Here is a 25,678-nt window from a genome sequence, read left to right on the forward strand (position 1 = left end):
CCATGGACATGTTTGATCACATATAAATGTGTGGTGCCGTAGTGTGTAATTTACACAAGGTGTGTGAACAGATACAAAATAACTCCACAGCAGATGAAGTGAAGAGAAAACCTTGGCTCGGTTGATAATACTTACCTTCAACAACAATACATTTACGTGAACTCCTATCTGAAAGCCTATGTACAGTAGTAGTACTACTACTCAGAAGGACATGGTCGAGAACCAACATTCTGATCACATAATTCTGTCCTGACTGGACCTTTGGGAGTCACTCAGTAAATCACTCACTCTGACTGACTGACTCTGTCCTTCCCATACCCAAACATATACTGTAATCCGTATGTCTACATATAGTATCACAACATGTGTTTCACTTGAATACTCACACTCTTTGGATAATGTAGAGACACAGGTGTGGAGCACTTCTTTGGTTATAGTTAATCCATGAGGTGATCTTTGATCATGGGATGAAATACTATAAAACAGAAATACTATAAAACAAAATGGCTGTTGTAGCCTCAACAGTGCTATTCTTGCTATGCATAAGCCGTAAACAATAACGTTTTTATTTTTAATTTTCCACTCCATGAGAGTACCTTGATTCCTTCTGGAAGTTTGGTTGCACAAAGGCTTTTTTCTGCATTGTTTACTATCCAGCATCAACTTATTTTTGTTCTATGGACAGTTAAAAATACACTTTTTCCAAAGCGACTTTAGGCAGTTCGTAGTCTCGTGACAGACGACAGTTCAAAAGACTATAATACTGTTCATGTTATCGACACAGCAAGGTGTGCTGTGGACTTTTGAGGCTCTAGGTGGTTGTTACACTAGTGTATATGGGTCATTCTTGGGCTCGGGTAATATTTCAGTCCATCTAACTTTTTATATTATATTTCAAGTATTGGGTAACCAAATTGAAATGTTAAATTTTTTTGTATATTCAGTTGAAGTCGGAAGTTTACATACACTTAGGTTGGAGTCATTAAAACTTGTTTTTCAACCACTCCACAAATTTCTTGTTCACAAACTATAGTTTTGGCATGTTGGTTAGGACATCTACTTAGTAATTTTTTTAAAGTAATTTTTTCCACCAATTGTTAACAGACAGATTATTTCACTTATAATTCACTGTATCACAATTCCAATGGGTCATAAGTTTACATACACTAAGTTGACTTTGCCTTTAAACAGGTTGGAAAATTCCAGAAAATGATGTCATGGCTTTAGAAGCTTCTGATAGGTTAATTGACATCATTTGAGTCAATTGGAGGTGTACCTGTGGATGTATTTCAAGGCCTACCTTCAAACTCAGTGCCTCTTTGCTTGATATCATGGGGGGGGGGGAAATGGTTCATCCTTGGGAGCAATTTCCAAATCTCCTGAAGGTACCACGTTCATCTGTACAAACAATAGTACGCAAGTATAATCACCATGGGACCACGCAGCTGTCATACCGCTCAGGAAGGAGATGCGTTCTGTCTCCTAGATAAATAAATACATGTACTTTGGTGCGAAAAGTGAAAATCATTCCCAGAACAACAGCAAAGGACCTTGTGAAGATGCTGGAGGAATCAGGCACAAAAGTATCTATATCTACAGTAAAACGAGTCCTATATCGACATAACCTGAAAGGCTGCTCAGCAAGGAAGAAGCCACTGCTCCAAAACCGCGATAAAAAAGTCAGACTATGGTTTGCAACTGCACATGGAGACAAAGATTGGACTTTTTGGAGAAATGTCCTCTGGTCTGATGAAACAAAAATAGAACTGTTTGGCCATAATGACCATCGTTATGTTTGGAGGAAAAAGGGGGTGGCTTGCAAGCTGAAGAACACCATCCCAACCGTGAAGCACGGGGGTGGCAGCATCATGTCGTTGGGGTGCTTTGCTGCATGAGGGACTGGTGCACTTCACAAAATAGATAACAATATGTGGTAGGAAAATTATGTGGATATATTGAAGCAACATCTGAAGACATCAGTCAGGAAGTTAAAACTTGGTCGCAAATGGGTCTTCCAAATGGACAATGACCCCAAGCATACTTCCAAAGTTGTGGCAAAATGGCTTAAGGACAACAAAGTCAAGGTATTGGAGTGGCCATCACAAAGCCCTGACCACAATCCCATAGAAATGTGTGGGCAGAAGTGAAAAAGTGTGTGCGAGCAAGGAAGCTTTCAAACCTGAGACAGTTACACCAGCTCCGTTAGGAGGAATGGGCCAAAATTCACCCAACTTATTGTGGGAAGCTTGTGGAAGGCTACCCAAAACGTTTGACCCAAGTTAAACAATTTAAAAGCAATGCTACCAAATACTAATTGAGTGTATGTAAACTTCTGACCCACTGGGATTGTGATGAAAGAAATAAAAGCTGAAATAAATCATTCTCTCTACTATTATTCTGACATTTCACATTCTTAAAATAAAGTGGTGATCCTAACTGACCTAAGACAGGGAATGTTTACTAGGATTAAATGTCAGGAATTGTGAAAAACTGAGTTTAAATGTATTTGGCTAAGGTATATGTAAACATCCGACTTCAACTGTACATTTAAATGTCCAGTATTTTTTTAAATGACACGAAGAATTGTCCCCCAGCCATTTACTTAATTTTTACTTAGGGAATTAATATTTACATTTTAGTCATTTAGCAGATGCTCTTATCCAGAGCGACTTACAGTAGTGAATGCATACATTTCATGCATTTTTTTGTTGTTGTACTGGCCCCCTGTGGGAATCGAACCCACAACCCTGGCGTTGCACACACCATGCTGGCATTGCAAACACCATGCTCTACCAACTGAGCCACAGGGAAAATATTAAAATGTGCACTTAATTAATTAACTTTTTCCATTAACGCCAACATATACTACCAGTCAAAAGTTTTAGAACACCTACTCATTCAAGGGTTTTTCTTTATTTTTTACTATTTTCTACATTGTAGAATAATAGTGATGACATCAAAACTATGAAATAACACATATGGAATCATGTAGTAACCAAAAAAGTGTTAAGAATCTTTTGAATATTTTATAATTTGAGATTCTTCAAATAGCCACCCTTTGCCTGGATGACAGCTTTGCACACTCTTGGCATTCTCTCAACCAGGTTGACCTGGAATGCTTTTTGAAGTTCTTGAAATGTTCCGTATTGACTGACCTTCATGTCTTAAAGTAATGATGGACTGTCATTTCTCTTTGCTTATTTGAGCTGTTCTTGACATAATATGGACTTGGTCTTTTACCAAATAGGGCTATCTTCTGTATACCACCCCTACCTTGTCACAACACAACTGATTGCCTCAAACACATTAAGAAGGAAAGAAATACCACAAATTAACTTTTAAGAAGGCACACCTGTTAATTGAAATGCATTCCAGGTGACTACCTCATGAAGCTGGTTGAGAGATTGCCAAGAGTGTGCAAAGCTGTCACCAACGCAAAGGGTGGCTATTTGAAGAATCTCAAATATAAAATATATTTTGATTTGTTAAACACTTTTTTGGTTACTACATGATTCCTTATGTGTTATTTCATAGTTTTGATGTCTTCACTATTATTCTACAATGTAGAAAATAGTAAAAATAAATAAAAACCCTGGAAAAAGTATGTGTTCTAAAACCTTTGGCCGCCGCTCTAGATCCTAAATTACTCAAGGATTATAGTGTATACATGTATATATTCTAAGAATCTTTGATTTAACGTTACCCATTGAAACATCTAGGGAATGTTGGCACCCACATCAACAGCAGAAAGACAAACGCAGTGTCGAGCATGTCAAAATGCTGACCCAGAAAAAAGGGAACAATACCTTGAGAGAGAGCGTCAGAGATGGAAAAGAAATGTTGAGGCAGGGAAAAAGAAACAGATCAGTGATTTAAGTGAGAGAGACCAGCGTCAGAAGCGTAAACAGTGGAGAACAGCATACAAAAGAAGCAAGGAGGGGAAAGGAGCACTGAGGAACTTGACCACTCCTCCACAAAGTCCAGATCATGTTAAAGAGCAGTCCCCACAGCCAGGATCTTCAAGGTCAGGGCAATGTGGCAATGGTACATGGAACATTTTTGAGTCAAGCCATGGAAAATGGAAAAGGGGCTCCTGATGGTGTGGGAGGAACGTTGAAGAGAACGGCGGACAGGTTGGTGGCTAAGGGCCGTGATATCAGTGATGCACAGGAGCTTTACAAAGCCCTCCGTGAGACAGACACGTCAGTGAAGCTGTTCGATGTTGAACGTCCGATGGAGATGATGTCAAGCCCGATAAAAGCGGTGCCCTCCAACATGAGAATACACCAGGTCATCACCCTTGCTCCTGGTGAACTGATGTCTCATGATGTCAGCTGCCTTTGTTCAAAAAAGAAGGACCTAAACTGTACATGCTTTAACACACACCACTTCAGTTTCAGGCAGAAGGTCCTGGCTGCTCCAGAACAGCCAGCCAATGAGGAAAATCCACAACCTGTGGACGAAATCCAGTGGGGAAATCCAGGTGTTCTTGGGCAGTGGTGTGTAGTGGAATACGATGACCTTTATCCAGGCTTCATCCTCTGCACAGATTAAATGAGTTTATAAGTGAAATGTATGCATCGTGTAGGACCAAAAACATTTTTCTGGCCTTTTGGAGACGACATCCCCTAGTATCAGTTTGATGAAGTCCTTGAGATGATTCCACCCCCGCAGCGTGTGACATCCCGCCACATAGATGTTGAGAGAGATGTGTGGGCCAGACTCTCAGGAAGAAAACCATGAATTAATGAATATGGAGTTCCTGAGAAGAAGGAGTCATGCTGACACTAGTGCTGTAGTTACAGCTGTTCTAGCGTTCTAAATGCCCCTGGAAAATGTTCCTACAGTTTGATGACACGTTGAACTTTTCTGATGAAACCTGTTGAATGTTATTAATTACCCTAATTCCGGATGTGTTTTTATACATTTTTCGATATTTACTGCAGTTTGGTTAATAAAACCCAGATTATTCTAAATATATCTAATGTCCTTATTACATGGTTGCATACAATGAAATGCAATGTTTTGGGGTAAATCTTGGAGGGATTTTGATAGTAAACTACACTAGTTTATATGGAAACCAATGTCTCTTCAACCCTGTTACAGTATTCAACCGTCACCCTAGTCTCAACCCTGTCACATAACAACATTTGGTAAATAAAATGTCAAAGATGAATAAATATGAATGAAATGTTTTCTGAGCTCAGTCTGAAATGTTAAGGACAATCCCAAAAATATTCGATTTATGTTAAAATTCTGAATTGAAAGCATTTTTTTATTTAAATGATGAGCCTGCTGAGACAATGTGTCTATTTCAGGGTTTAATATAGCAAAATTGCGATTTTACATACATTTTATAATAATTGAATTGGTTTGGGGGACACATGAGCATTAGGTAAATGTTGATTTTCTAACAAGTATATTTTAGAATCATTTTCAGACAACTTCCATATTGTCGGTGACGGGGTTGAAGATAAATAGTGTCCATATCAGACAAAACATTTACAATAATAAGTGTACTTAATGCTGTGGGGTGTTCAGAAAATAAAGTTTATTTAAAACAAATATTACCGCAGCCCAAGAATGACCCATATACACCCTTATGTTATCCTAGGGAAATTGTGTTTCTATAGGTAGGGGTGACAGTGAGGACTTGTGAAGAGCAGAAACACTGACTTCCTTACCAATTGAACAGTCACTGCCCAAGCCTGAAGCGGGGTTGTTTCGGACGTATACAGTCCACATTCGAAGGTCCCAAAAGCCAAACGGCAAAATCATTCAATGAAATCCAGCGAAATGGTGCAACAACAAAAATTATGTATTATTCTTACATCTAACAAAAATGATTCTCCAATCAACTTAAGGCATAGACTACTTGACATGAAAATACATAATATGGTCTGTATGGTTAAAAGACTATACCGCTCCCACGTCTTGCTAGGACTCCCGCGCGAAGGCCCAACTTCCTGCCTTTAGCCAATCACTAACACACTTGCCACGGTACAATGAATGGGTAAGAGAGGGAGCCAAAAACGAAGGTACACTAATAACAAAATAATATATCTCAATCAGGTAAGTATAAAACATAAAGGTACGTACCTAATAGTTCATCACATACATTCATATTTCATATACAGTGACTTCGGAAAGTATTCAGAACCCTTGACTTTTTTCACATTTTGTTACGTTACAGCTTTATTCTAAAATTGCCTAAATATATTTGATCCCCCTCATCAATCTACACACAATAGCCCATAATGACAAAGCAAAACAGGTTTTTAGAAATGTTTGCTAATTTATACAAATTAAAAAAAATAACGGACCAAGGCCCTTCTCCCCGATTGCTCAGTTTGGCTCTAGGACAAGTCTTGGTTGTTCCAAAGATCTTCCATTTAAGAATGATGGAGGCCACTGTGTTCTTGGGGACCTTCGATGCTGCAGAAATGTTTTGGTACCCTTCCCCAGATCTGTGCCTCGACACAATCCTGTCTCTGACCTCTATGGACAATTCCTTCGACCTCATGGCTTGGTTTTCGCTCTGACATGCACTGTCAACTGTGGGACCTTTATATAAACAGGTGTGTGCCTTTCCAAATCATGTCCAAAAACCGAATCAAGTTGTAGAAACATCTCAAGGATGATCAATGGAAACAGGATGCACCTGAGCTCAATTTCGAGTCTCATAGCAAAGGGTCTGAATACTTATGTAAATAAGGTATTTCTGTTTTTTATTGTTAATAAATGTGCAAACATTTCCAAAAACGTGTTTTTGCTTTGTCGTTATGGGGTATTGTTTGTAGATTGATGAGGATTTAAAAAAAATATATATATATATAAAAAATATATATATATATATATATATATATATATATATATATATATATATATATATTGTAGAATAAGATTGTAATGTATCAAAATGTGGAAAAAGGGAAGGGGTCTGAATACTTTCTGAATGCACTGTATTCCAGGCATTTATATATCAATTCCAGTTGTACTTTATCAAAAGCCTTTAAGTCAGCTATGAATACCAGGCCTGGTTTCCCTGATTTTTCATTATGTTCTACTGTTTCCAGTACTTGTCTTACATTACCTCCAATGTATTGTCCATGTAAAAAACCTGTCTGATTAGGATGAATAATATCCGACATTACCTTTTTAATTCTATACGCCATGGAATTTGTCTGAATTTTTGCATCACAACACTGAATTGTAATGGGCCTCCAATTTTTTTTATGGACTGTGTCTTTATATTTACCACTTGGGTCCTGTTTCAGTAGTTATGAAAATCAGACCTTCTTGTTGAGTATCTGATAATCTACCATTTTTATAGGACTGGTTAAAACGGTCCTCTGAGTACATCAAAAAAGGTTTGGTATACCTCAACTGGTATGCCATCTATCCCTGGATTTTTCCCAGACTTAAAGGCTTTATTTAATTGCATCAACATCCTCTGTAGTTTGGCCTTCACATGAGTCTTTCTGTACAGTTGTTAATTTTACATTATTAACAGAAAAAAAATCCATACAATTAACTTCGGTTAGTGAAGATGGAGGAGACTGAAATGAAAACATATGCTTAAAATAATTAGCTTCCTCTTTAAAAAATATTGTTCGATGAATCATGGGTGACTCCATCATTCGTAACAAGTTTCAGTAAATTATTTTTGGTAGCATTTCTATGTTGAAGATTAAAAAATATATATTCTCCCATATTCCATCCAGTTCACTTGTTTTTTTAATGTTGCATTTGATCTTTCTTGAATAAGTTCCTCTATTTCTTTTTGGTTTTTTTCTATAACGTATTCTGTGCCTCTATTGCTATCTATCTGTACTGTTAGTCCTTTTTACTTTGTTAATATGAACTATTTTGACCTAAATTGCTTTTGTTTTAAAGATGAGTATTGAATTGCATGGCCTCTAAAGGCACATTTAAAAGTGTCCCATACAATAAGGGGATCTGCTGTACCTATGTTATGTCGGAAAAAGTCAGTTACAAATTATTCTGTTCTAGTTAAAAACAAGTTATCATCCAATAGGCTTTGATTAAATTTCCAATATCCTCTCCCACATGGAAATTCTGTAAGAGTAATATATATGCCAATTATTTGATGATCCATTAAGACAAGATATTGCAGGTCCACTTAGGCCATGGCCCAGTGAGTCCCAGGAGCCGGGCCGTGGAGGTGGAAACACAAAAGTCTGAGGCTTTTTGGTAAAACACTAGGGTAAATCCTCAGTGGAAATGCAACATTATTAAAGTGTAGGGAGCTCCTAATGGGAACATTGGTGCTCAGCATGCCCACAGAGCATTTTAGATCTGCCAAGTGGTAGAATGCTAGCACACCAGACCAGCTAGTCCCCAAAAAAATAAAAAAATATATGATATCTACAGAATCCCCTGCTATAATATTGACTGATAAAGCTCTACTACAGCGAAGACAGGAAATTATATTGACAGCCATGCTCAAGAGAATTTCCTGTTTATCAGAGTATAAAATGCGGTTCCCCGAGTGCCGAAGCTTATCTCTGGAAATGTCAATGTCAGTGTGTAAAGGACACGTTACAGTGTACATCTCATTTCTTCTCTCTACAAATTCATTAGAGATTCGCACCCTGAGTCCTAACCTCATAATGCACTTAAGGACAAGAAAGTCTCATGGACAAGGAAGCTTGTTGTTCATTTATCTACAAGGCGGTTGCTTACTGCTACTATAACAACATAATGATTACATTACAATATCCTTTTGCTGGTATTGGCCATGTGAATTATAGACCCATATCCAGGCTTGAAATATTGATTCAGTAAATTACCTTTGTCCAAAACATAAATCATAGTGTACCTACCTACTACACAACCACGGACGATGCAAACCCCTCCACTGGCTCACACTGATAGGGCATAATTTCAGTTGGTCATGATTGAGTCATGGCAACAGAGCAGTTTTCAATGCCACAGTGTTGAACTGAAGATAAGACGAGGACCTTTGATTCCAATCTTTATCGCCTTCTTAGCTTTCCTTGCCAGTCAGATATAAACTTTAAGCCATATAATCTAAACATTCCCACATCAGGGGTGGTTAGGGGGTGTGTTTTCCTGGATTAGTGCATGTGTTCCTCTGTGTGTCTGTATGAGGAAAAGCTGAAGAACATACGCACATCCAGGTACCTTTTTTTGTAGGTGCTGGAGTTATGGGTGAATTCATGAAAAATAACAAGGAAAATGCTGCTGTTCATGCTCCCAGGTGATTTTATTGTTACAATGTTTCGACCCTTAGGTATTCATGAGTAGCCATGTGTCTGTACGAGCAGCTATGTGTGTATCTATGTCAGTGTGTGTGTAACTATACTAGAATAGTAAACTTTTTGTTGTTGTTGGCATACTGGGTACATGTTGTTAGTCCCCACAAGATGAAATGCTATTTCTAGGGGGTTTAGGGTTAAGGTTACAATTAGTGTTAGAATTAGGTTTAGGGTTAGGAGCTAAGGTTAGTTTTTGGGTTAGAGTTTGGAGCTAGGGTTAGGTTTAGGGTTAAGGTTTTCGGATTAAGGTTAGGGGTTAAAATCCTCCCTGGATTTTGTGTTAAAAGCTCTACAACAAATATTTCTTAGTGTCCAACAAGCTTTCTCTGCCCTTAACCTTGTTCTGAACACCTCCAAAACAAAGGTTGTGTGGTTTGGTAAGAAGAATGCCCCTCTCCCCACAGGTGTGATTACTACCTCTAGAGCTTGAGGTAGTCACCTCTTACAAGTACTTGGGAGTATGGCTAGACGGTACACTGTCCTTCTCTCAGCACATATCAAAGCTGCAGGCTAAAGTTAAATCTAGACTTTGTTTCTTCTACCGTAATCGCTCCTTTTTCAACCCAGCTGCCAAACTAACCCTGATTCAGATGACCATCCTACCCATGCTAGATTACGGAGACGTAATTTATAGATCGGCAGGTAAGGGTGCTCTTGAGCGGCTATATGTTCTTTACCATTCGGCCATCAGATTTGCCACCAATGCTCATTATAGGACACTGCACTCTATACTCGTCTGTAAACTGGTCATCTCTGTGTACCTGTCGCAAGACCCACTGGTTGATGCTTATTCATAAAACCCTCTTAGGCCTCACTCCCGTCTATCTGAGATATCGACTGCAGATCTCATCCTCTACATACAACACCCGTTCTGCCAGTCACATTCTGTTAAGGGTCCCCAAAGCACACACATCCCTGCGCTCCTCTTTTCAGTTCGCTGCAGCTAGCGACTGGAACGAGCTGCAACAAACACTCAAACTGGACAGTTTTATCTCAATATCTTCATTCAAAGACTCAATGATGGACACTCTTACTGACAGTTGTGGCTGCTTTGCGTGATGTATTGTTGACTTTAACTTCTTGCCCTTTGTGCTGTTGCCTGTGGCCAATAATGTTTGTACCTTGTTTTGTGCTGCTGCCATGCTGTGCTGCTGCCATGTTGTGTTGCTACCATGTTGTTGTCATGTTGTGTTGCTGCCATGCTGTGTTGTCATGTGTTGTTGCCATGCTATGTTGTTGTCTTAGGTCTCTCTTTATGTAATGTTGTGTTGTCTCTCTTGTTGTGATGTGTGTTTTGTCCTATGTTTTTATTTAATACATTTTATCTGTAATCCCGCAGGAGGCCTTTTGGTAGGCCGTCATTGTAAGTAAGAATTAGTTCTTAACTGACTTGCCTAGTTTAAATAAAGGTTAAATAAATAGGGGAAATAGGATTTTGAATGGGACTGAATTGTGTCCCCCCACAAGGTTAGTTATACAAGACTGTGTGTGTGTGTGTGTGTGTGTGTGTGTGTGTGTGTGTGTGTGTGTGTGTGTGTGTGTGTGTGTGTGTGTGTGTGTGTGTGTGTGTGTGTGTGTGTGTGTGTGTGTGTGTGTGTGTTAGTGTGTTAGTGGGAGGTCCTGTGATGAACTGAAGTGGGTTTGAGTTACCAGGCTACTCTACACCACTGTGAAGACAAACACTTTCTGGGCTTTCTGAGTATCCCTTTCAGGGCTATAAGTAGCAACCAGTGTGGGATTTCACTCAGCGTGTGTTGCTGCACAGGGGCATTGTGCGAAATGATACAGTAAACTCCATATCGTCATCTCTGGCAGCTGTGTGAGTTTGAGTAGTGTGTCGTGCTAAAAGCATCGGCATCTACATCCATCTATCCTTAGTGATTCAAATACTATATGTTGACTCTTAACTCGTAACCATGTAAATCTTACCGAAATGTCCACCTTTACCAAGACCTCAGCCAAATCATAATCTGTCCTCATATCCAATCCACCACATCGGTGGTATAATTCAATCATAGAATTAGTGTTCCCTTATCCTTTATTAACAATGGTGCAATTTAGAAAAACAAAGGCCTTAATAACAGAACAGTGCACCAACCGTTTACCAACAGGATGTCAACAGTGTGCCAGTCTGTTGAACCAGACTGCTGACTGAGCCAACCCTGAGAGTCTACTGGACTCAGCCTCTGTGTTTTAGCGTGTGTTATTGAGTAAACTGATGAGCTTCTCTAGCCTATTTATCTCTGACGGTCAGACTGTTTCTCACTCCCTCTGTGGAAGTGCTGAGTGTTATTGTACTGTGGCACTGATATCCTATTTCCCCACAGCGTGCTCTGCTCTCCCAGCATCAGGACCTGTCCTGCACTGCTTCTGCTCTGTTTCGCTAGCCGGCCCATACTGCACTCACTGCCTTCGGCGTGCTCACACACTCATGCGTGAAACTGTGAAGGACATGTTTTCTGCAGAGTAGAACACTCAGCAGCACTCCACACGTCTACTCTAGCTAGCCGACTCACGGGTTAAGTCTATGAATGGTCCGCACAAAATATATTGTACATAGCAAAGCTATTACTACTAATATTCTGCTCCCAACACATACCGACATTTTGAACAACAGAGCAACATTACATTAGACTGTTTGTGAATGGAGAAAGGAAATGCTTCAAGCCCGAGCATGAAGTGGAGAGATGTGGGCCGTGTATTGATTTACCAAGGCCTGGACCATAGTCAACTAAAACTATCCTATTGATCCATTTTTGTTATTTACCGTAGCTCGTATATCAATAATCTGCCATTTACTGCTCGCTGTCCTGATTCATGTTGTTTTCTTCCCTTTTGTTTTTGTCCTGCCAATTCAATCAATTCAGAATGTATCAGTTCACCATAGTAAATATCAATAGGAGATAAAAGAGCAGCTCTTCAAGCAGAAGCATAGTGCAGAAAACACATAGGGTAAGACAGAGGCCATAGCACATCACACTAAGATAGGCCTATGTACGCTTTTGATATCAGTTACTGTACTACACATCACCACACCGTGCATTTCTTAAAGAGACACTTAAAGAGAGCTCTAAATATAAAGCCAACAAAGGCCTCATTGTATCCTGATGTTATCATTCATTCTAGTCTCAGTCCTGTCTCTTTAAGGCTGTGTCTAAAATCACTCTTGTTTTCCTATTTACCTGGGCTTTCGGATACGGTTACCTCTAAATGAGTTTCACTGGCGTCCGTAGCCATGGTAACGGCACACCTTGTCTGTGGTGAGAGAAAAAGGGAGTGAACATGGGGGTTGTAGTTGTCTTTAGTGTGAGAGTCCCTTGTCAGGAAAGAAAAATAGAAAATGCTGTGGACAGAGCAGCACTCCCTGAGTGAAGGGAGAAACATGAGAGTTCACGCAAAGGGCGCACTTTGAATGGCACACTTATCCCTTGCTCTCCTCTATCTAGTTATGCTCCTCTCTCCCCTCTTTCGGAGGGTCCCTTGGTGACTAGCTTGTTAACGGCAAGGGGAACCGCTCAGAGACCACTGTGCTACACACATTTTGTGTACAAACATCACTCCTGTTATAAAGCCAAACAAACACCTAAGATAGCTGGGGAAAAGTTTTGCAATTATATGACACTAACAACACACCTTTGAAATGACACCTAACGCAACTTTCAAATCAATAGAATCACAACTGAACAAAATCACTGGATACTCACAGTATTATTTCCCTCTGCCTCTCCTCCTCTCCTTGCCTCACTGCAGCTGTGAATAATGTGTTAACCCAGCAGGGAAGCACTTTGTTGCTCCAGACCTGCATTTGATTACACACCCTCCACGTAAGCACAACGTGGACAATACTCGTCACACATGGCTGCAGTGCTCCCTCAGATCAAAACCACATGGTACACCCACCAAGACCACCACCACTTCTAACAGACACCATTTAAGAAACATAATGTGTCGACATGAAAGATGCTGGTGTTATCTTGCATGTTTGGTAAAACACAAACCACCAGAGAATCGTCTCAACACCTCCATCACACACATAGCTTTCTGGCTGCAACACCTCTCATCCAACACCTGTCAGTCTCTAGACACCATCACGTTGTTGAGCCACAGATTTTCAGATGTACAGTGGAAACACATGGTGTGTAAAATTCTAAGCACTTGGGCCAGAAGCCTGGCATGGTGAGACAGTCCTGAGAAAGAGATGGGGAGAAATAGAGACAGACATATAAAGACGGGGGGGGGGGGGTAGAGAAAGAGGGAGCGAGAGGGATAGAGACAGAGAGAGCAAGAGGGAGAGAGAGAGAGAGAGGGAGGGATAGACAGAGAGTGTGATCAACAACATGCTGTACTCTCTCTGCTACATGCTTTTCCTCTCTGAGGGTGACAGGGTCTGACAGAGCCTCTCAGAAATGTCTCACCAAGAATGGCTCTTTGTCCTGACTGACTATAGTTAGGGCAGGACAAGGAGCCAGTAATCATGTGTGGAGATGTATAAGAGAGAATGTGTATATTGTGTGTACTGATGTGCGTGAGAGTATGTTATTGGTTGTAAGGGAGTAGTGACTGTGTTAGTGTATGCCGGTATTCATGTAATTGGTGTGGAAGTGTGTATGAGTGTTTGCATACGTGTACAGTATGTGCGTGGGTGTGGATGTACAGTGCCTTCAGAAAGTATTCATACCCCTTGACTTATTCCATATTTTGTTGTGTTACAGCCTGAATTCAAAATGTATTAAATATATATTTTGTTCTCACCCATCTACACACAATACCCATAATGACAATTTGAATACATGTTTTTAGACATTTTGACATTCATTTATTGAAAATGAAATACAGAAATATCTAATTTACATAATGTCTTTCTGGGTAAGTCTCTAAGAGCTTTCCACACCTGAATTATGCAACATTTACCCATTATTCTTTTCAAAATTCTTCAACTCTGTCAAGTTGGTTGTTGATCATTGCTAGACAGCCATATTCAAGTTTTGCCATAGATTTTCAAGTAGATTTAAGTCAAAACTGTAACTCAGTTACATTCACGGTCTTCTTGGTAAACAACTCCAGTGTAGATTTGGCCTTGTGTTTTAGGTTATTGTCCTGCTGAAAGTTGAATTCATCTCCCAGTGTCTGTTGGAAAGCAGACTGAACCAGGTTTTCCCCTAGGATTTTGCCTGTGCTTAGCTCCATTCCGTTTCTCTTTTGTCCTGACAAATTCTCCAGTACTTAGTGATTACAAGCATACCCATAACATGATGCAGCCACCACTATGCTTGGAAATATGGATGGTGGTACTCAGTAATGTGTTGTATTGGATTTGTCCCAAATATAACACTGTGTGCTTTGCCACATTCTTTGCAGTATTACTTTAGTGCCTTGTTGCAAACAGGATACATGTTTTGGAATATTTAAATTCTGTAAAGGCTTCCTTCTTTTCACTGTCATTTAGGTTAGTATTGTGGATAAACTAAAATGTTGCTGACCCATCCTCTGTTTTCTCCTATCACAGCCATTAAACTCTGTAACTGTTTCAAAGTCATTATTAGCCTCATGGTGAAATCCTTGATTTCCTTCCTCTCCAGCAACTAAGTTAGGAAGGACGCTTGTATCTTTGTAGTGACTCAGTGTATTTATTCACCATCCAAAGTGTAATTAATAACTTCACCATGCTCAAACGGATATTCAATGTCTGCTTTTTAAAATGTTATCTACCAATAGGCGCCCTTCTTTGCGAGGCATTGGAAAATCTCTCTGGTCTTTGTGATTGAATCTGTGTTTGAAATTCACTGCTCGACTGAGGGACCTTACAGAGAATTGTATGTGTGGGGTACAGAGATTAGGTAGTCATTCAAAAATCATGTTAAACACTATTATTGCACACAGAGTGAGTCCATGCAACTTATTATGTGGCTTGTTAAGATTTTTAATTTTTTTTACTCCTGAACTTAATTATGCTTGCCATAACAAAGGGGGTTGAATACCTATTGACTCAATACATTTCAGTTTTCATTTTTTATTAATTTGTACAAATTTCAAAAAACATAATTCCACTTTGACATTATGGGATATTTTGTGTAGGCCAGTGACAAAACATTTTAAATTCAGGATGTAGAACAACAAAGTGTGGAAAAAGTCAAGGGGTGTGAATACTTTCTGAAGGCACTGTATATGCCTGGGCATATTTTGGGTGTGTGAGTAGAATAGCTTTAGCTGAGCTGACCATATGAGTGTATGTTGAGCATGTGTCTGCATGGCAGTGTGTGTGTGTGTGTGTGTGTGTGTGTGTGTGTGTGTGTGTGTGTGTGTGTGTGTGTGTGTGTGTGTGTGTGTGTGTGTGTGTGTGTGTGTGTGTGTGTGTGTGTGTGTGTGTGTGTGTGTGTGTGTGTGTGCGCCTGTCTGTGATGTGGTAGACAGACTTGAGAGCAGAGCTGCAGATGGGATGAGAGAAGCACGAGGAGCGGCCATGTGCTCTGCAGAAGCAGAGAGAGAGAGAGAGAGAGAGAGAGATGCCTTTGACAAGGGTACAGCTGCAACACAGTGTGACAGTGGCATAGCATCACAATGCTGTGTTGCAGTGGAGCTGCTGTGTAGCCACTGAAGAGCTCAACATCGCTCCACTGTGACACAGCCCTGTGCAATGGCTTCATAGCACAGCTCATTGTCATAAGCACAGTGGGACAGCTAACAGCTAACTGCCATAGCTCAATGGCATAGCTCAGTGCCATGATAAATAGCGCAATGGGTTGGCTAAAGTGTCGTAGCTCGACAGCGTAAACAGCTTGTTGTCGAAGCGGACAGACGAGGTGGAACTGTGCAACCCTTTACCTATTTTAGCGGCACAACTTGACAGGGCTGCGCACCACTGCAGAAAAACCTTAGGGAACATCGATCTGCCCTTCTGCACAATGTTTTACCCAGACCAGCGGCGTTGCTGCTGCTGCTTCCTCTCTCTGCGGCTTTGGGAGAAACAAAGGGAAATAAAATACAAACAGAAAGATAAACAGCAGCTTTGGGGTTGTTATTAAAAATATAGGATGGCGATCAGGTATGAAATGGAGGGCAACTAAGGTATTTGAAGTTATGGATGAGGATGAGGGTTGGAGCCAAATTCCCTTACTTTAGCAGATACCTGTAGCCTCAAGGCAAGTTTTTAATTGGATTACAAATGTCCCTTATAATGAGGAAGCAAACCTAGTAAGTAGTACTACATAGCAAGGCGGGCGTGGGGGACAAAGACATAGAATCCATAGATTCAGGTCAGGCCCTCTAGTTGGTTACAGAATATGGGTTGTTATTGACTAGAGTGCCAATAACGTCAGCAGTGCCTTACAACAGGGTTGTTATTGTCACATATACCCCTCTCTTTGTCTCACTCTCTCTTCTCTCCATCCTCCGATGAAAAATATCAGAAGTTTAGCAACCGCAGGTTCCCATGGCAACAGAGTCTTGGCAAATCAGAACCGAAGGAGACGCCAAAGGGATCTACCACCACAAGAGGCTTGTCCCTCCTCACTCCAGGGAAGACTCAACGATCACTGCTTCGCTAACGCATACGAGCTGACATCACAATGAGATCGACAGGAATCTGATGGCCCGATGATGTTCCCTGTCGCCATACTGCAAGTTTTACCATGCGCAAGAGTATATCATCTATAAAACCGAGAGCAACAACATCAGCCATAATATGACAGCAGGAGTTGGAGTGAAAAAGAGGAAGATAGAAGGGATCAAACAGAAGATGGACTAAATTGAAGTCTAGACGTGAACAGTAGCAGAAGACAGAGGAGAAAAGGTTGGATGGTGAGACAGAGCGTGAGATACACAAAGCAGCAGTCACATGACCAACAGGGTTACACTTACCCTACTGACCACTAGTGAGGTAATCCTGTGCCATGCAATAACAAAAAAACTAAATAAATTGGCCTTTTTCCCCCTCACACTGGCCATCTCACAATGGCACAGTGATGTGAGGCCGGCACTTCATGTGCAAACTGTTTTTAATGTTACCTACTGAAGCATATTTGCATCCTATGAACTTGGAGAATACAGTATAGCATTATTCATTTACCAGGAAGAAATGTAAAATGCTGTTCCATTCAAATATGATTTAATGTTTTTGGGTGTTGAGCATTACACCAATTGCGTCAAGAGCAAGCTAACAGTAATTATATCATTCTACCATTGCGCTCCAGTACTACACATACAGTACATGTACTTTACAATTGACACAATGGATGTTTAAAGAGAAATAGCGTTCGTTACTGTGTAAGAATGCAGTCTTACCTTGCTGCTATTGTGTCTGTGTGCGGAGATACTGTATCTCTATGCGAGTGTTGTGTGTGCGCGTGGCCGTTCAACCTGCCTGCTGTCACTGTGGAACTAGGGCATTACCTGGAGTCAGGTGTCACTGCGCAGATGCAGTGAGGGCTTGAGTGTGTTTGTGTGTGTACCCCTTGCATGTGACAGTGTGTTTTTGTTTCCAAATGTTAAGATTGCAAGTGCACGCAGTGGCTATTTGTTGTGATTGTCGGCACATGGCATCTGCAGTATGTTTGCATGCATATAGAACTTTCTGTGGGACTGTGTGTAGACACGTTCATGTTTAAGTGGCTAGGTGGTGTCTCTCTGAGGGAAGGGCGTCTGGAAGGGGTGGTCTGTCGGCCTGTGATAGGAGAGACGCCGGGTGTCCTGCTGTGTCAGTTGCTGCGAGCCTAAGGAGGCACAAAGTGATACTTTGTTTCCTAGCCTGATCTGCCAGTGCAGGAGGAGAACAGAGTGGCATTTTGTCATTTCAGCTGGCTGACGCACACAAAGCCGATCACTGTGAATGAACTGCAAATGTGCGTGTGTAACTGTGTATGTGTGCCTATTATTGTACATGTGTTACAGTGGGTCCCGTGTTATAGCAGTCTCTCAGAGCACTGCCCCAATGTCAGGAGAACCATCTTGCAGTCTTGAGGAATGCATAGTCTTTGTGGACTCCTTCATAGAGTAGTCTGGTGGAATCATGATGTTGTCAGAGGGTTCTAACAGTCACAAGATCAATAGTATCGGATTAAAAAAATCGGAGAGGTTTAGAAACCATTAGGTCTAAAGAGATATCATTGGATGATCATAAAATGATGAGGCTTTATTGGACTGAAATCCAAATGTTATATTAGGGTAAAGCTATACAAGTTTTATTGAGAAATACGTTGTATTGTAATCTGAGATAATGTACAGTAATCGCATCAGATAAAAAAATTATTGTATTTGGCTAGCAGACTACTAGCCATCACTATTTCAAAGTTAGAAGGGTCTCCTCCAGCAGCATAATGGGGTGTCGCGTTACAGCCTAATAGGGCTGTATGAGTCACCTATAAAGCCCCTCAGAGCATTGGCAGTATTATCACACTGCAGTCTCATAAGGATATGGTAATGATGGGGCTTTACCAGCCTGGAGGCTGTATAACAGCAGTATAACACATCAAAGACTCACTGCTCTCTGACTGGCTTTATTAATAGAAACTCCCACAAAACACACACACATACACACAGGGGAAATGTGAGGAGAAATAAGTCTAAATCATTTAACATTATACGAGCAGGGAGATTTATAGGCCAAGATCAACAGCCTGCGGCGATGACTCTCAGTCATACAGTAGCAGCCATTGCTTGTAAATCATATAATGTGGCGTTTCATTTGAATGCAAATGTGTATTGATCGGAATGAAATTCCTCCAGTATGACTGGCCTGTTAGATGATGCTTTATGAAAAACTGGTCCAATTCTTATTCAGGAATGTCATGTCCTGATGGATTGAACTATGTGGTGCTACAGGAATTGTGCAGTGTTTGAATAGTGTGATTGGATCGGATGCTGTGGTAAGAGGCTCATGGATAAAACTATAGTGAAAATGGACTAAAATCTATTACAGGAATGGCTCAGATCCATTTATGGAAGAGGAAGCCAGTACTGAATGCAGACAAAAACAACCCTTCATAGAGTAGTTTGTCGACAACGCTGGGAAAACAGGATGCATATCCATTCATTCATTCCTAGAATTCCCTCGAGGAAGCTTTCTGTGACTGCTATTTTAGCTTGAACCAAATCTGTGAAAACGCACTATCATACTGTACTTACAGACCAGAGGGCCAAATGACAATTTGCACAGACCTGGGAAGGAATCAAGTGATGTAATTACATTGTGTGACACAGAGACATGTCCTCATCCTCCCAATAAGATGCTGTTTGAGCACATTTCCATTTGTCATTTCTTACAGAATATCAACAATACTTTTTGTTACATGTAATCCCTCTCACCATAGATTACAGGGAGTACAAACTGTTTATATGGCAAAGCCAAACGTATAAACAAACAACATACCAATACTGTATGGTTTTGACAATGGATTTGATTTCTGTCTATAACAGGAGACGACTTGACTAAGCCACTGTATCTGAGAAACCACAAACACTTGTCAAAAGCGGAGGACCTTACACCTTGGCAAGGTACCAAATACCAATGCAGTATTTTATGTTCTTTCCAAAAAATAAAAAATGTATCCCCTGCCCCATGAATTATTGACAGTGAAAGTGACGCTTGGGAAAATTGTTTCTCTAGTTCCCACTGCAAAGGGTACAGTACAGACTACAGGGCTACAAAATGCAGCAACTCATTTTGATGACTCCAAACATTCAGTGCTACAGTAGGGGAGGAGCATCCATCTGTCTATGTGCCCACTTATCACCTACCCAACCAGATACATCCATAGACTTTGAGCAGGGATATCATTATTTTTGCCAAACCACTTTGGTCTCATTTAAGACATGGAAGTAGGCACTCAGAGCTCATTTAGGGTTAGATGTATGAGCTATGAGATATGTAACCCTCTCAGAGGCCTATTGTCAACAATGATCCCCATCTGGGAGACAAACAAGACTGGGCAGTTTTAAAAAAAAGTCTACACATCAAGGCATGGGGGTTTACTTGATCTTCTTATTGCTCATTCTGCAATGAGTAAGCTAATGAGATACTCGAAAGAAGCCAACCATTACTGATATGTAGACAACTCAGCATCAGCCAACTGTATCTTTACTACAGATAAGAAACCTGAATGTCAATTCCTGGCTAAATTCACGGACTAAAATCGAAGGAAAAATGCTACATATAACGGTAAATGCTGCATTGAAGAACGAGGCCAAAATCATTGGCTGAAACACCACAGATCCGATGTTACAACGTTTGAGACAATGATTTCTGTTCTATACATTCCATCTAATATATGGAGACAAGGATCTAAACAATAGTGCGTGAAATGCATAATGGCATCTCTCTCGGGTCCATGGCAAAATAAGAGATGTCACAGGTAGGCCCTACGTCATGGAAGGGATGCAGGGATGGACCCAAGAGAGCGTGGGGGGTCGGCAACATAGTAAAGATTTTCACTATAACGGAGGCGCTGCATTCTTGGTTATATATACATTGCTATAAGAAGGCGCACGTAAGCATGATATGGAGCACAAAGCGTCTATCTTTTATGTAATATGTTATCACAAATATGCCTACTGTATATTGAGACAGTAGCCAACAAACGAAAGCTGTAGGGTGAACATCCAATTGATGCAATCATTGAAAATATGATCATGAAAATGACAAATAGCCAATTATCGCCGCAATTCGAGCCACGGAAAATATGTTCACGCATTTATAATTAAATAAAACAACATTGTCCATTTCCAGCGCACAAACACATCTGTAAACGATGGAGCAATCGTCAGCAGGTCAATGAAAATGAGAGGCTGTGACAAGGTCAGCAGCCTATTGAAAATAAAGACACCATTTATGACAAAGAAATATGCCAGAATAAAGAACAAGCTCCACCACCTTATAAGTGATCTTGTTTCCCCGCAAATCGGCCTTGAAGTTGCCGGCGGCGCCTTGTATCTCCAATCGAACAGCTCTTCGACCCTCTTTGTGTTGCTGATGCTGCGGGTGCTCGCGACAGACACGCACGCATGGCCAAGCGTACAGACGGCTCTGATGAGAAATAGAGTCCCGCACAGTTGCACGCACGTGAGGGTGTGGCTGGCGGAGGCTGCGCTTGGCACAAAAATCACCCAACGTCCACAAGCGATCGCCTTCCTCTAGGCTACGATGCCACTCTCCTGTTGGTTAAAAATCTAGACCTATATAGAATATGTTCACACACTAGCGTTGGCTATTGATCGAGTATAAATAATATCTGGATAGGCATAGTATGTGTCTTTGATTTGATTCGGAGTGGAGGTGCTTGTTTGTCATTGACAGTCTTCACGGTCTGTCACAGTGAAGTGGCCTATCACATTATGTCTGAAAATGACTAGTATATTAGTATAGAAAACCTCACTTCAATAAGCCGCAGTGCAATGGATCTCAAATATTAGGCAAAAATTTGATGTGACGAATATGCGCTCTCTCTCTGTATTTATATATGGGGGACATACGTGACACCGTTATTGTTCGCTGGCTGTGGGGCAAGACTGACATGACTGACTTCTTTGTGCATCTTGAGCCAGCCCTTGCAAAAGGACCAATGAGTGGGTGCTTCCACAATTCATGAAGCATAAAGGCCTCCATAGTTGGAGACTATTCCGATGATTTAGCACCATCCTAAAAAATAAGCCTAAAATAATAAAATAATACAAGTAAAATAATACAACAATATTACTTCTTTATCAGATCAATGTGCAAAACTGCTGTTGGAAAGACAGACATTCATAATGCAGTCATAAACTGAAAACAGCTGGTTGCAATTGTAGGTAGGCTGGTCTTCCAGTAGGAGTCGGCATAGGATTCGTAAAGTTCTTCCCCGATCCCCCCAAACCCAGCGGGACAAAATATACTCCACAACTACAGCTCCCACAATCCCCTCTGACGCGTTCTTCTTTTTACAGGAACAGGAGTATTTTTGGTAGTAGCAGCCTACTGAGAATACGATATTATGTGTACGTGGTAGTTCACACACTTTTTTCTCCTCATAAAAACAACATATCACATATCCAACGGACATCATTCAGAGATCGATGATGCCTCCGCGAAACCAAGATTTCGGACTGAAAAAGTCTGGAGGGGCCAGGAGCGGGTCCGTGATAAACTTCAGAAAAACTTTGAACTCCGGCTCTTTACGCCGCAGCTCTGCTGTCTTGCCATCGGTGCTGACGTTCGCCGTGATCGTGGCGTCCGGGGGCCTTCTGCTCATGATAGAGAAAGGAATGCTGAATAGTATGGAGACACCACCACCTCGGGGATACAGCAAGAGGTCAGGCTACCTCAGACAAGCCCGAAATCTTGATCCAGCTGTGGACGCAGAATCCCAGGTAAACTGAAGCCACGGTCTGTAGATTCCCAGTAGCCCACCACTTGATTTGGCTGGATATGTTTTGGAAGAATATGACTTTAAAATACCTTAGGCCGACAAATGTATTCATAACCAAATAACTAAAGGACTTATTACTCCATTAATGTTTTTGTTGTCACAGGATACTTTGTGTAAACAAATAATGTAGGCTATAACTTCAAAGTCATTTTATTTATATAAAAGTACATGATGCCATCTCGTCATGAAATGTTAGGCCTTGCTTGAGCACTACAGATATTTAATAGAAATCAAGTGCCGTTTGCACATGAACATTTCATGGGATGCATTTTCTACATTTACATTTTCATAGTGGTCTACTCTAATGGAATACATATCATAACATGTTGTGTAGGTATTAGATTGACACGAGTGATATTGTATTATTATCTTATAAGTCTTACATAAACTCAGCAAAAAAAAAGAAACATCCAAAATCAAAAGTAACAGTCAGTATCTGGTGTGGCCACCAGCTGCATTAAGTACTGTAGTGCGCCTCATGGACTGCACCAGATTTAGCCTGTTCTTGCTGTGAGATGTAACCGCACTCTTCCACCAAGGCACCTGCAAGTTCCCAGACATTTCTGGGGGGGAATGGCCCTAGCCCTCACCCTCCGATCCAACAGGTCCCAGATGTGCTCAATGGGATTGAGATCCGGGCTCTTCGCTGGCCATGGCAGAACACTGACATTCCTGTCTTACAGGAAATCACACACAGAACGAGCAGTATGGCTGGAGGCATTGTCATGCTGAAGGGTCATGTCAGGATGAGCCTGCAGGAAGGGTACCACATGAGGGAGGAGGATGTCTTCCCTGTAACACACAGCGTTGAGATTGCCTGCAATGACAACAAGCTCAGTCCGGTGATGCTGTAACAAACCGCCCCAGACCATGACGGACCCTCCACCTCCAAATCGATCCCGCTCCTGAGTACAGGCCTCGGTGTAACCCTCATTCCTTCGACGATAAACGCGAATCTGACCATCACCCCTGGTGAGACAAAACCGCGACTCATCAGAGAAGAGCACTTTTTGCCAGTCCTGTCTGGTCCAGCGACGGTGGGTTTGTGCCCATAGGCAACGTTGTTGCCGGTGATGTCTGGTGTGGACCTTCCTTACAACAGGCCTACAAGCCCTCAGTCCAGCCTCTCTCAGCCTATTGTGGACAGTCTGAGCACTGATGGAGGGATTGTGCGTTCCTGGTGTAACTCAGACAGTTGTTGTTGCCATCCTGTACCTGTCCCACAGCTGTGATGTTCGTATGTACCGATCCTGTGCAGGTGTTGTTACACGTGCTCTGCCACTGCGAGGACGATCAGCTGTCCGTCCTGTCTCCCTGTAGTGCTGTCTTAGGCGTCTCACAGTATGGACATTGCAATTTATTGCCCTGGCCACATCTGCAGTCCTCATGCCTCTTTGCAGCATGCCTAAGGCACGTTCACACAGATGAGCAGGGACCCTGGGCATCTTTCTTTTTGTGTTTTTCAGAGTCAGTAGAAAGGCCTCTTTAGTGTCCTAAGTTTTCATAACTGTGACCGTAATTGCCTATCGTCTGTAAGCTGTTAGTGTCTTAATGACCGTTTCACAGGTGCATGTTCATTAATTGTTTATGGTTCACTGAACAAGCATGGGAAACAGTGTTTAAACCCTTTACAATGAAGATCTGTGAAGTTATTTGAATTTTTACAAATTATCTTTGAAAGACAGGGTCCTGAAAAAGGGCCAAAACTTTTTTTTGCTGAGTTTAGTTTTAATGTATTTTTTTACATCTCCTCCAAACCCCATTCAGATTCTCCAGGAGATCCGTAACCGCACCATCCGGACCATGTGTGGTCAGAAGAACATGCCTCACAGTGTGTGGTCCCTGAGCCCCCTGCAGAAGAAAACCCTGCTGCAGCACATCCTGGTGAATGACGAGCACCGCTTCCTCTACTGCTACGTCCCCAAGGTGGCCTGCTCCAACTGGAAGAGGGTTCTGAAGGTCCTGAGTGGGGCTCTAGAGAACGTGGACGTCAACATCAAGATGAACCACAAGAGTGACCTGCTCTTCCTGTCCTCCCTGAAGCCTGAGGAGATCCGCTACAGGCTGAAACACTACTTCAAGTTCATGTTTGTCAGGGAACCTATGGAGCGCCTTCTCTCCGCTTACAGGAACAAGTTTGGGGAGATCAAGGCCTACCAGGAGAAGTACGGTGCCGAGATCATCAGGCGCTACAGAAAGGGCCATGCCAAGGATACAGCAGTGGCTGGGGATGATGTGACTTTTGCTGAGTTTGTGCGCTATCTGCTGGATGAGGATGTGGACCGCATGAATGAGCACTGGATGCCCATCTACAACCTGTGTCAGCCATGTGCCGTGTCCTATGACTTCATTGGCTCCTATGAGCATCTGGAGAGTGATGCGGACTATGTGCTACAGCGTATTAGTGCACCTCCACACGTCCACTTCCCTGAGCGACAGACGTGGTACAAGCCTGTCACCAAGGAGACGCTGCACTATTACCTATGCAGTCTGTCTCAGAAGCTTCTCAGGGAACTCCTGCCAAAGTATATTCTAGACTTTTCCCTGTTTACTTACCCCCTCCCCAACACAACCACTGAGTACTGCAGACATTAACTGCAAGATGGTATTTTATACTTGGAAATTAATATTTTTCTACAGCATCTTGTTACACGTTTGCCTTTTTTTTTTTATTCTGAGGGAACAAGCAGTATTTTGATAGGTTAGTTTTTACATTAGTTGTTACAGCATTGGGAAATATGAATTATGTGTTTGAGTATATGCATAAAACCACTAAAACTCAAAAGGAATTGTATTTTAGAAGGAAAGAGGATATGTTGCTGAATCAAATCAATTAAGAAATTAAACTGTTACCGTCCAATTGCTCTAATTACTGTGCACTCCATCTGGGCTTCAACCAAACATTGACCCAACAAAGTATTAAAGCCCCAGTAACACATTTGTATGTTTATTTTGGAAATAAATTTTCCTCTACACTTTTAT

The 25,678-nt window shown here is 41.4% G+C and overlaps 2 protein-coding genes across 6 annotated transcripts in view; one reads left to right on the plus strand and one right to left on the minus strand.

The window, feature by feature from the left end:
* The window catches only part of cracd (capping protein inhibiting regulator of actin dynamics), a 29,717-nt gene extending 8,313 nt beyond the window's left edge, over nt 1-21,404 (minus strand). Inside the window, exon 1 of one of the 5 annotated variants that reach the window (XM_045706506.1) lies at nt 21,166-21,404. Coding sequence is in view for 1 of the 5 variants with exons in the window: in XM_045706503.1 (XP_045562459.1) it covers nt 5,685-5,778 (94 nt within the window). In the remaining 4 variants the exon portion in view is untranslated. Of the gene's footprint in view, nt 1-386; nt 945-5,684; nt 6,121-8,846; nt 9,022-12,484; nt 12,510-21,165 lie in introns of those variants that run through there. The other 4 variants (XM_014169021.2, XM_045706505.1, XM_045706503.1 and 1 more) reach the window with 4 other exon arrangements.
* Nucleotides 21,405-22,188: 784 nt separating this feature from the next.
* On the plus strand, nt 22,189-25,677 carry chst14 (carbohydrate (N-acetylgalactosamine 4-0) sulfotransferase 14). The gene is made up of 2 exons (XM_014169019.2): nt 22,189-22,637; nt 24,464-25,677. Exons 1-2 carry the CDS (start codon nt 22,344-22,346, stop codon nt 25,289-25,291), a joined length of 1,122 nt encoding a protein of 373 aa, XP_014024494.1. The 5' UTR covers nt 22,189-22,343; the 3' UTR covers nt 25,292-25,677.
* The last annotated feature ends 1 nt before the right edge of the window (nt 25,678 follows it).

The sequence above is a fragment of the Salmo salar genome, chromosome ssa23 (genome assembly GCF_905237065.1).
Source record: "Salmo salar chromosome ssa23, Ssal_v3.1, whole genome shotgun sequence".
Taxonomy (NCBI): domain Eukaryota; kingdom Metazoa; phylum Chordata; class Actinopteri; order Salmoniformes; family Salmonidae; genus Salmo; species Salmo salar.

What these genes read in the sequence shown, in the direction of transcription:
- chst14 (XM_014169019.2), top strand. Translation starts at nt 22,344, where the DNA reads ATGATGCCTCCGCGAAACCAAGATTTCGGACTGAAAAAGTCTGGAGGG. An exon ending in CTGTGGACGCAGAATCCCAG is followed by an intron (nt 22,638 to 24,463) that starts GTAAACTGAAGC and finishes AACCCCATTCAG; the next exon opens with ATTCTCCAGGAGATCCGTAA.